This window comes from Vigna umbellata, chromosome 1 (genome assembly GCF_029865625.1).
Source record: "Vigna umbellata cultivar VRB3 chromosome 1, Vumbellata_1.0, whole genome shotgun sequence".
Taxonomy (NCBI): Eukaryota; Viridiplantae; Streptophyta; class Magnoliopsida; order Fabales; family Fabaceae; genus Vigna; species Vigna umbellata.
This window is the reverse complement of record NC_142165.1, coordinates 98,563,453-98,576,000: the sequence shown is the minus strand read 5'-3', so window position 1 is coordinate 98,576,000 and position 12,548 is coordinate 98,563,453. Positions and strand designations below refer to the sequence as shown.

Sequence of the window (12,548 nt, the reverse complement as noted above, 5' to 3'; positions counted from 1 at the left end):
CACCTGGTAGAAGGTCAACCTTTCTAAGAACTCATTTGAGTCTTGTCTATGTCTAATAAGAGTTACAGCAGGGTCCTTTAACTTGTGTGACTTGTCTGTCTTTGTTTAAGACCCGCTTTATCTGGGTTTCGAACATCACATGTCACTTGTCTTTTACTGAGTGGGGTGTCTTTAAATTAGTAGGCTTTTCTGCTCAAGCGACTCTAAAAATATTTATAAATGCTTTAGCTACTGATGCGAAACGTGAGAATTATTCTTGAATGATATACCAGTGGAATCAAGGCTCAAATGTTTAAGTGCTGTTTTCCATTGGGAGTTTACCTATTCTGTCTCTATACAGTTCAATTAATCTGCCCTTTGCATATCCCACTACCCTTTGACTTCGATTAATCTACAGGTTTTACTTCTCCAACGTTTCTGTGTCATCTTTCCACTTCCATAGTGTGCTCCATTTTGACTTAAAATATAGCTTTCACATCCGCCTAACAATTCTCTGCACCTCAATACTTGAAAATTATAAGATGATTCAGGATCATTATGGTTTATTTTAATATTTTCTTAACACATAATTAATTTTTTTACTGTAAATTGAAAAACTTAAATATGTAGGAATTGATCAGAATCATAGATACATGATGATTCTGGACCATTCAACAATTCCTCAAGATACTTTAGGTTTTCACATACGAAAATGCCACAAGCTGATAAAAGCTCTACAAAGAGTGGAACGTGATTGCTCCTCCATAATGGGTTGCTGTCACCTTTTTGACTTTGGTAACATGATTGCTCCTCCATGATGGATTTTCCATGTTAAAAAAACATCCAGAAAAAACATCGTGCACTAGTATAAATTGAGAACTAGCATATGGGAAGCCACAACCAGAGTTTGTTGTTGAGAAATGCAATACAAGATGGCAGGCACCTTCTTTCGTTTATTCGTGATTCTTCTCGGGCTTTCTCATCTTATGTGCTTGAAAGCAGTGCCAGTTACAAGTAAATTCTACCACACGAGTTCTAATTTTGTTCTAGTAGAGTTGTAGTTCTCCTTCATCTTACGAATGGCTTGTTTATATAAGCAGGAATTGAAAACATTATGCAAGGTCCCCAAGTTCATCTTACACCGGAGAACAGCCACAAGGTGGTGTGCACTTTGATACCTTATGCTTATTCATTCCCATGTTGTTTAAGACACGTAAAGCATTGTTTTTTAACCAGACATCATGTCAATGAATTTATGTTCCTTTTATTTAAACACAGGTTATCACTGAGAAATACTGGCACTTGGAGGAACCAACCATTACTGAGAGGATGGAGTTGGAACTCCTCGATTATTCCCCATCAGGGCCTAATGGTCGTCACACACCAAAAGCACCATAGCGTGTTAAATGCTGTAGGTAGCTGTCTGTATAGCATAATCTTATATAAGTGGCCATAATTGGTCAATGCTAGAGGCAATTATGTTACTACGATGAGAGAATATTGGATTAACTAGAGTTTCATCCCCACTCTTTTGTATGATTACATGTGAACTCACTCATGTTTGACAAGAATAAATAATACATGCACTCACTATGCACAAGTCATTTATATTGCTATCTAATCACAAATGATCATATATATGTAGTAATTTTTATGTTTTTATGCTAATCATGTTAAAAGTCATGACAAAGCTGATTTCTGATTAACTGAGAATATGAAGACTTTTATACTCGCGTGTCTGTTAAACTGATTAAATTCTGCTTTTTTATCCATGTATAAGGATTTCAGATTTATGTTATTCAACTGATAAGAGCAGTACAATTACAAAATTTGTATTTCACAGGTTTTATCTTCAAAATCATGGCTAGTATTCTAAAGGCTTCTCACCCAAAGAATTCGTGTGGAAGCAAAAACCAACCACTAATAAATCTACGCAGAAATAAAACGTACATAGATTTTATTTTCTTATTTTGGTAATACCACACTACATGCATGCAATTAAAGTAAGTCTCGGACGCATCGCAACGGATCGTTCATGGTGCCAAAACCCTCCACCCCAATATTAAGTCGCCAAATAAAAAATGTTTCATGTGAATAGTTGCTCACGAATCAGTGATGCATTAAGCATTAAACAGACGTATAAGCTTTCTTTTTGGCCCTTCTTTTGTCCACCATAGAAATATGGCGATTTAAAAGTGAAGAACCATTTTGTCCACCGAGAGCAAGTTGATAGGGATTGCATAACCATGTTCTTGGAAAGTGAAATCAGAACTAATCCAAAATGATTATTTAATTTTAGTAATCAAGTTAGTTGGGCACTAAGTACACTTGAACAGCGTAGAAAGCGATGAATAATGTTGACAGGGACATAGTTTTGTCTACCACTCCCCTATACGCCTTTTCTCGAGCATATCCTATAAAAGTTTAAGGCCAATATAAATAATATTCATTGTGACATATGAAGTTAGTGGAAGAATTAAGTAGAAGCACATAAGATCAGAGACTCGTATCTGTACATTGCACGTAAGTATGGAGATTTGATTTTAATATACTTGATGTGCATAAAGTAATGCTAGCAAAAAATTACAAGTCTTGGACGTAGAGTTCAGGTGTAAGCCTTTAACAGGATGTTTCACAGAGACCATATTCTAATGAAGATACATAATCTCTCTGCAATAAAATATCACAGACATTAGTATGTGAAACAGGTCCACGTTAATGTTGTGTATGATTTCTAGAATTATAAACTGAGTGCTGTATTTTTTATAATCCAGATAGGTTTTTCATCTAAAGCAAAAGCTACAAGAATAATTTCCACTCTAAAAGTTCCCAAATCTACAGAATCTTCTGTCATCCAAAGTGGTGCTCTTAATTTGCATGCTTGCAAACGTGGGAGTTTTATGACGTTGTTCAGTTGTTTGCCGTGCCATGTGAAGAACGAGAAATGGAATAGGAGGCAATGAAAAATCATCTCGGTCTCAGAATATGTTTGGCACTTTGGTTAATCTGAGTTAATATATAAATTCTATCGTCTGCATAAACGTCTGAGATGCACCAAAGGATACTAAACTAATGACATAGAGGCAACATATTAACAGTGGATGTTTCCTTGTTACTGACCAAGTCAGTGTCAGTTTTCCAAAACAATATCTGTAAGATTTTGGTGTTCTTCACTATTTCTTACCTAGTACATCTTTGACAATTGGGATTTTTTTTCCCACTAATTTAAACTTGTGATTCTAGATTTTCTCTGATAATATTTAGCTCAATTCTTTCAGCTTCATATTTCTTTGCTCATTTTTCAATAGGTAAGAATGGCTCACTAGGCTAAGCATGAGCAGTCTGAATAGACAGTAAATAAAGTCACAGACACACACAATATTTGCAAGCTAAAGCTTAATTTGGGGATGCAATTAGCTAATCATGATTAGTACTTAACTTTTGAGTAATGTCAACTCTTTTAGAGTCAGAGAGATTAACATACGTGAAGCTGCTAGCAAGTTTTTATCGTAAATGCATACCTTACTGCTAATGCTTTTCAGTCATTTGGGGTTTTTCACTCATAACAGTAGTTGAGAATTATCTGAGAACCCTCTTGATGTCAGGTTCGTGATATATGGTACTTTATCTCTTTGTGTATTAATATATGTCTACCAGTGTAAGACCCGTAAATCGGGGTGTTACAACCAGCACCGTGCAATTGCTTTCATACTGAAATGTAGCAATTGCAGTGAGCTGCTGAACATTCTTTGATTATGTTTGAGATAGAGTTGACCCGGTCTGCAACCCATTGGTTCTTGAGGTTAAGAGATATGAAACCTTTTTATGATAATAAAAAAACTTAATTGGCTGCAAATGATCCAGTTCAGCTAAACCGATTTTCTGAACTTGAACAAGATACTATAAGGCTGGACTTAAAAGAGAAAGACAGAATTACACACTTAACTGGTGGGTTACATGTGTGATGCAAAATGAAAGGAGAAATCCGAAGTTTCGTTCTTATGTTCTAACAAGAAATTATGTGTGATTATTAAGACGCACTATTATGTATAACTGACAGGGACACTGGTATTCACTGGTCTTCTGGAGATGGAGCAACATCAGGAGATGGAGCAGCGTCAGGAGCTGGTGAAGGTGCACCCCCTTGATCAGAATTCAGAAGTCCAAATTTCTTGATGAGTTCATCTGCAATAAGCTCATTAGCACTGTCTGTGGGATGGTATTCATCCCAAAAGACATATTTACTTCTATCTTTGCACAGACTTGATGCAGGTACACATGTAAGGGCGGGTCGAATATTCCAGAAGGAACAGCATGGTGAGTCTGAGTTTTGAAATCCTACAAAGCAAACGTAGCTATGATGTAAATAACTCTCAGCAGTCAGCACACAAGCCATAGCTCAATTTTTAATTATTTGATCATATGTGATATGTTGAAAATTCTTTAGCAAATAACAACATTGTGAAAACTTTAGACGTTCGGAATCCCAATGATTTATGCACTCTGCTTTGTTTTCATTGTTTTAATGTGTCAGGTTCTTTTAGATAATGGGCAATGGAGTATGAATCCTGTTTATTAGAAAAGTAACATATTTACTTACCATACTTATTTGGATTGCTAATCACATCATAGACAACATCATATGCATCTCCAAATCTATAGGTTGAATCAGGAAAATGATTCCCAAAGTCATCTACTAACTCGCTTACAGCTTTGTTGAAGGTAAGAGCCAGCTTGTTCGCCTTTTCTCGACAATTCCCAGTTGTACTGAGCACCCTTTGAAGGGGAATGCAGCCCATTGGACCCAACCCGAAAACCACCAGCTGTCTTGCTCCTAAACTATGAAGTAACTAAACACAAACATACCATAATTGAAAAGATTTTGATTATTAGATGCAGAAGACAAAGAGAAAAAAGTTGTGGTTGGATAAAAACTAAGTAAACCTTTAGCTGTTTTTCCAGTGTTCCCATTAAGTAGTCCATGAATGTCTCATCATTGTATGTCCATGAATCTCTGTAAACTGGCATCAAGTAGTTGTTGATGAAATCATTGCTCCCCAAAGCAACAACATAACGACCTTCTTTGAAAAACTTGTCAGCGGCCCTTTTTCCAATTTTACCTCTGATCAACTCCTGTGTCCCCTGAAATAGCTCAATTTGTTTGTCCAGGGAAAACTTTTGGATCTGCAAGAAGCACAATTTTCATCCAAATATACTTGCATAAAGGCTACAAGATACATAGTGTATGAATCGTGGCACTCACAAAATAGGCACCGGTTTCATTCAAAATGCCGCCACCACCAGAAGCATAGTTCACACCATTTTCTAGTATAACTTCTCCACTCACAGATGGGTCCAGGAATGCAGGAGGCCTAGGGAGGCCAGTACGGTCACCTGAAATGTATAACATCAGTATTAGTATACAGCCAGAAACAATAGAAAAGTGCTACCATTTCTAAACAATAGAAACTTTGCTGCATTTAGTAAGGTTTGAAATACACATACAGAAAATGTAAGGAAGCAACCTTTCAATTTTGTAAAAATACTAAAAAAAATCATGCCACGAGGCTTTTGAGAATTCAACAATCAAATGCTGATATCAATTGAGTTAGATTCTTGTATGTCACTGATTGCGAAGTGCATGCATGCTAAAAGTATAAGGTTTACCAATTATGTCAGCTACTGTGCGACCATTAGTGAACCTTCCATTAGGTAACCCATTTCCCATGTCTATGCCATACCAAGGCAAGCTTGCTTGAGCAAGGCTTCTAGAGAGATGCATGTTATTACCCACATCAGAGAGTGAGTCTCCAAAAATGAACTGCACAACCTTGCTATGGCATCCATCAAGACCAATTCCCAAAATGGTCATTACCACAATAACTAATGCAAGATTGAAGTCCATGTCTGTGTAGCAAGTTATGCCTCGCTATGCTTTCTATGGCCATTAAGCATTTGGGTTGGTTTTTTATATATGGGAATTTTGAAATTTTAATTTGGAGCGATGAGATTGTTCAAAAGTTTGGCAGTAACATAGAGAAAATGTCATGGGCATGCAAAAGGCAAGAGTAGATGGTTTGATACACCAACTTTTTTATTGATTCAAAGCAATTACAACTACCCATATGATTTTAGAGTAAAATCAGAAACGAATGGTGAAGTCAAGAGTTTGTTAATGTTGGAACCTGAAATCACTTTAGAAGAAATAGGAATTAAGAATGAGGGAATATGGAGTGAGATTTCAAATTGAATTCTCAACAAACACGGTGTTGTAACTTGTAATGGTAAGTTCACCGAACCGGAGAACAAATTGTCCCATAACACAAGCAGGAACGCTAATTCCTACACCAACGTAAAAAGAATGAGCGAAGGTTTCACCAAACATACTCACATAATTCGCAATTCACTTATGTACATCTACGGCTACATATAAACACTATTATTTTAAATTTATAACAAGGCATGTATTCAAGAGATAAACCAACGATAAAAAAAATTAACTTATTTTGTATTCCGTGTTTTTTTTTTTAATTTCAGAGATTGATACAATAATGTTTTCCACTTTAAAAAATAAAAGAATATTTTATCCTAAAAATTAAGGCTAGTTGAGCGATAACTTTAGTTTTCAGATTTTAAATTTAAATTCCTTTCACAGAAAATGTTTGGTTAGGAGTTAAAAAGATATTTTAATGAATTAAAAAAAATTATATCTTATTTTATTTGGAGATTATTTTTAGTGCTTTTGATATATATTTTTCTATCTAATTTCTATTAAATTTCAATTTTGAAATGAAATCAAATTTTATGTGTTACTGTCTTGATTTCATTACAATCAGTAAATCACTTTTTTACTAACCATTCATCATAAATAAATAAATAATCATGTTTATAGCAACATATAAAATTACCAAAAGCATGTAGGGCTATTTCTTCCTACACTTCTCTAATTTTAATATGCACCTTCGTTGGTGGTGAAATGACCCGCTTGCCCTAAATGAAAAATATAATATAAACATAAATTCGTCATTTTTCCAGTTCATCCTATTCTTCTTCCATATCAATCGTCATGCATCCCCTCCCTCTACTCTTCTTTAAATTTTTATTTTAGAGTTATTATCGGAACCCATGAGGAACCATCTTGGATTTTTGTAATTTTTTTTCGTTTTCACTTCTTGTGTCTATTTATTTAGGAATGGGTATTTTGAAAACCTTTTACATTATAAAATTCAAAATACTTTTTCAAAACTTATCTACATTATAAATTATGTAATCCAAAACAAATTTTTCGATCGGGATGAATTTTAAATTATATAATTTGAAATGTTTTTCAATAAACTAATACATTTTGTGATTTGTAATTTGGAATGCAAACAAGTATATTTTTTTTGTTAGGATAGAAGGAAACTAAAGTTGATCTCTCATGATCGAAATTAAACTTGGGACCCCTTATTAACAAATTAAGGTTGTGATACTTAATTTTGAGTTGTTGATATACAACATAAATTATAAGATGGCCAATAAAGGATTGATATAAACCTTTGTGGAAAGGTGACCACTAATCTACCACAACCTTCTCACATGGCCTGATTGTAGGTGTCATCATTCCTCACCCAATACAACATAATCTCACTGGGGAACGTTTTACACCAAAAGATGCTTTCAAAGATATACCTTCATTTTGTAATGAAAACCTATTATCCTATAAAAATATGACCTAACTATAATTTATAAATATATATTTTTAATTTTATTAAATTATTTCTGAAGAATTGAATTAATTTAAATTTTATATCATTACAGCAACGTTTATAGAGGAAATCTTAGCAAGAAAGAGCGATTAAGATCGTCAGCTTCCACGTGCAAGTGAGTCCTTGTGTCATCATCCTTATAACCTTCTCACGTGGGAACATGACAAAATTAGAATCAAATTGCAATGAGGCATATTGGTTTGTTACATAGCTATGCACATCTGAGACTCAATAATTTACCTCTCATCCCAAAATTCTATTAACTACATCACAACTTTTACTACTTCCATCGTCATCACTTCCAAATCCATCTATCAATTCCCAAAAAAACATTCTCAACATATATTTCCCACATCACCTGCTTTTAATAAATCATATTCCTTTCCAATAAAAATATATTCACTAATTCATGTAATTAATTTTATCATATAGAGAATTCATTTATATCCGAGTAGGGATAATTTTCTCAGGTATTAATAATATTTTTCATAATCGAAGATTTCATAAAAAAATAAATAAAATCAAACTTGTAATTTGATCTTATTTACGAGAAGAATGTAACATTAGAAGCGAGCTTTAGATGATATAACAATTATTTATGAAAAGAATACTTACGAAGACTTTCTTTACCATTGTGACTTATACATTATTTAAAATGTATGAGTTATAAATTATCTATCATATAGAGGATTTATAAATTATCTTTCATTTTACATTTATTAAGAGATGCGATACTCAATATTTTAGTCTTATGCACGAATTACTAAAATTAATAATTTAACAAAATAATATGCTAAGTACAAAGTTACCAACGAATATATTATTGAATAACATGAAGTTATATACATATATAATTTTGCGGAAAAATGTTTCTAAATAATTGATAAATTTCATGTAATAAAAAATAAATATTCATAGAAAATAATGGAAAATATTTAAAAATTTTACAATTTAGAACGAATTCTGTGAGAAAAATTATTATAATTTTAGTTAATTTTATTTAATTTTTAATTGATTTCTTTTGTATCTTTTTCTAAAAGAAAATTAAAATTGATCATTTAACACATGGAAATTAATTAAAATTATGATAACTTTTTTTAAGAGAAATTACTGAATCCGTCCCGTCTATTTTAAGGCAAAAAAACAACTTTTTCTTACAAGTTAGTGAGTCATTTTTAAGACAACATTAATTATTTCTTTTTCTCACAATCAAGATAACTAACTCACTTATAAGTGACAGAGATGCAAAAATTAATTTAATATTATGTAAGCTTCCATAATTACTTAAAAATTTGAAAATAAATAAATATATATATATATATATATATATTATTTATTTATTTATATGATAAATTCACAGATAACATTGGTTTTAGTAAGGAAAATTGAATATCTGTTTATGCAAATAGAATTTGCACATGAATTTAGTATAACAACAATAAATTTAATTAATGATAAAAATTATTAAGGTTTATTACAAGCATGAAGATAAAAGTACATTAAGTTTTTGAAAGAAAAAAAAAATAAGATAGTGTATGATTATTCCATGTTGTCCGCAAGTTCTTAGATCATGTCTTCAAATGCATCAATTTACTAGTGCAGTAAAGGGAAACGACAGTGATTACTTTTATCTATCTACACCGGTTCTACAACCGAGGCATATACAGGCGAGGTAAAAGTCTATCACCTTTTGCCTCGGGTTTGAACCGAGGCAAAAAAGTGTATGCTTTTGCCTCGTTTCAAATGCAATCGAGTTCTTTACCAGACAGTAGAGGGAGTCTTATGCCCTAGTTTAAAGTTGAACCGAGGCATTTTTTTAATTTTACTCAGGAAGGCCTTTCTCAAATTCATTGCTCTCTCTCTCATCTCATCACCTTCCCTTCTTTGCATCAACCTTCTCACACTATTCTCCACAATTGAAGCACTCACCAATGACTTCCTCTACGACCAATCCTTTACAACCAATCCAACCTTCAGAACCTCTGTCACCATAATTGCGTTTCTCAGCTGGTCCGAGTGCATTGGCCATGTTGCCATTGGCACCCCCAGGGATATGCTCTCTAAGCACGAGTTCCATCCACAATAACTCATAAACCCTCCTGTTGAAGGGTGGCTCAGAATTTCCAATTGGGGTGCCCAATCCCTCACAATCAGCCCCTTGCCTTCCACTCTCTCCTCACAAAACAAACAAGATAAAATTCAAGAAAAATGCAGACCGAGTTCATAACTAGCAAAATTTTTTAGCAATAGAGAAATCTTTGAGCAACAAAGTACAACAATAACCCTTAGCAACTTGAGGTCATAGGTGTAGAACAGAGAATAGAGAAATCTTTGAGCCGAGATCCGGTTCTTTGAGCCCTTTAAGCAAACAGCTGGTGATCGAAACCTATAGAAGAGAAATCCAAAAAACCCTCAAATCGGTACGGGCGTTGATAACGCCGGAGTCCCTTATGGCGACCTCAGAGATGGTGTTGCTGCAGTAGGAAACTCGCCGCCCAAGGGCAATAACAGCGTGTCGGACGGTCCCTCCGCAGCTTCATTCACGGGGGTTGAGGGCTTGGGAGCAGGCTGGACCGGGTGCTAGGCCAGCGGCTCCACCACTGGCACGGGCTGCACCAGGCTGTCTACGAACAACAACATATGATCTGAGAAACTCAAAAAAAAGGGAGAGAAAGGGGATAACAGCTAAAGCAATGTAGATCTGAGAAAGGGGATAAAAACACTAAAATTGGGGAAGGAGATCTGGATTATAACCCTAGGCGGAGGCGCGACGACAAAGGCGCGACAACAGAGGCGCGATGACAGAGGCAGAGGCGCTACAAGTTAGGCAGAGGCGGAGGCGATTGCACAGCGACGAAGATGTTGGCAGCAGCGATGGGGCAGAGGCGAGAGGCGACAACAATGGCCCGCGAGGTGATGAAAATGGCCCGCGCGACAATGGCAATGGCCTGCAAGGAAGACGAAGCAACAATGGCCTCAAGGAAGATGAAGAATGGCTCTTGCACAAAGGAAGAAGAAGGAGAACGCAAGAAAGAAGAAGAAGAATGACAGAGGAAGCAACGCGAGGCTGCGAAGAAGAGAATGGTTAAAATTTCTTAAGTTAACCAAGTGATAGTACCTCGGTTATAAGCCCACCCGATGCCTATGAACCTTTTGACACCAGCTTCCAAGGACCCTGACAATAGTGGTTCTTTAAACTATTCAGAAAAGTAGATTTGACAAGTTTTTATGTCTCGATTTCTTCTCAACCGAGGCAATAGGCGTTTCTAGAAAAGGTGTGTCGGACAAAAGGTCTGACCTGCAGAAAGTAGGTGGAAATGGTAGACTTTTATGCTTCGGTTTCTTTTATAACCGAGGTAAAAGACCCTTTCTGCTTCGGGTGTCCTGGAACCGAAGCATAAATATTCGCTATTATTACAAACGAGTCACTGTGTTTTTATATGCTTCGGTTTTGATAAAACCGAAACCTATATAGCGCGTTAGTAAACAAATCTTTTACTAGTGATTTTTCTATGGACATTTTTGAGATCTTGATGAAGGTTTCAATATATGATACTCAAACCTGAAGTCTTTTCTACTTTGTTCGATTCATGGAAAAAGGCGACATGAACATATTCTTAAATCCCAAAATTTTCATTTTTATGATGTAATTTTTTAAAAAGATGAATTTGAGAGAGAATTTGTGGATGAATTTAGGTAACTTTAAATTGATGAATTTGTAGTGTGTTTTTTGAGGGATTTAGAGTGAAAGTAAGTGAATTTGGAATAAAATTTGTAAAAGTTTGTGAGTGATTTGTTTGATATGATAGATAAAAAAGTTTTAATAAATTAAAATATAAAATTATTATTTTATCTTTATGGTAAAAGTTAATATATTATTTTACATATATATATATATATATATATATATATATATATATATATAAATCCAAAGAATCCGTTATGTAACTCATTTCTGTTAAGATATGTCAAATATTCTATTAAAGGATATTAGACAATCAAATATTGTGTTAGTTATAATTTAGATATTATTATAATTTGTGCAGACACTTGTCATTGCTTTAATAGATGAAGAATTATAGGATCCTTAATGTATATATATGGTACTCTACTCTTTGAAATATACATCAGAATTATTCTTTAAATCTTTTATTATGGTATCAGAGCCATGGTTAAAGCCTATCCTTGTGATATTTGTTGTTTGCTGGGCATATTGTTCCACCTGCTATCGGACCACCCATTAAAAATTTCTAATCTCACGCTCGAGATGTATATACTCGGTGTGAGAGTAGTGTGTTGAAAGTCCCACATCGACTAGAGATAAAACCAATTAATAGTTTATAAGTGGGTACAAATCTCACCCTACAAGCCGGTTTATAGGGATGAGTTAGGCTTAAAAGCCCACTTTTTAATAGTTTCTTCCCTCCCATATCTCAAACTTACGTTCTCACTCATAAACTCACTCACTCTCAAGTGATGTGATTCGTGGAAACTTACCTTGTTATACTAAATTCATGTGCAAATTCTATTTGCATAAACAGATATTCAATTTTCCTTACTAAAACCAATGTTATCTGTGAATTTATCACATATATATATTGTTAATTAATTACAAATATTAAAAAAAATAACCAAATTTTACGAAAGAACCAATTCACTCGTTCCTAGCTAAATATATTAGTTGTAACTATTTTTAACACCTTCCTTAAAATGCCCTCAATACTACTTGCATCCACCACTTGTCAAATTTGATGGAGAATATCCTAAACTTTGTCTTCTTCCACATATACAGAATAAAAATAGATAAATTAGAGAGGTAAA

At 34.2% G+C, this 12,548-nt stretch overlaps 2 protein-coding genes across 3 annotated transcripts; one reads left to right on the top strand and one right to left on the bottom strand.

Moving 5' to 3' along the window:
* Nucleotides 1-868: 868 nt before the first annotated feature.
* Nucleotides 869-1,668, top strand: LOC124826755 (uncharacterized). Of its 2 annotated transcripts, none has more exons than XM_047299682.2 (3): nt 869-993; nt 1,080-1,141; nt 1,258-1,668. In XM_047299682.2, exons 1-3 carry the CDS (start codon nt 900-902, stop codon nt 1,375-1,377), a joined length of 276 nt encoding a protein of 91 aa, XP_047155638.1. In that variant the 5' UTR covers nt 869-899; the 3' UTR covers nt 1,378-1,668. The 2 variants fall into 2 exon arrangements, with proteins under 2 accessions (XP_047155638.1, XP_047155645.1); XM_047299689.2 differs by having other exon boundaries at nt 1,080-1,138; nt 1,258-1,658.
* Nucleotides 1,669-3,805: 2,137 nt separating this feature from the next.
* LOC124826768 (GDSL esterase/lipase At1g74460-like) lies at nt 3,806-5,903 on the bottom strand. Its single transcript, XM_047299699.2, has 5 exons — nt 5,647-5,903; nt 5,243-5,373; nt 4,924-5,163; nt 4,580-4,829; nt 3,806-4,317 (listed from the first exon to the last, which is right to left on the bottom strand). The coding sequence occupies exons 1-5, from the start codon at nt 5,882-5,884 to the stop codon at nt 4,052-4,054; spliced, it is 1,125 nt and encodes a 374-aa protein (XP_047155655.1). The 5' UTR covers nt 5,885-5,903; the 3' UTR covers nt 3,806-4,051.
* Between the last annotated feature and the right edge of the window lie 6,645 nt (nt 5,904-12,548).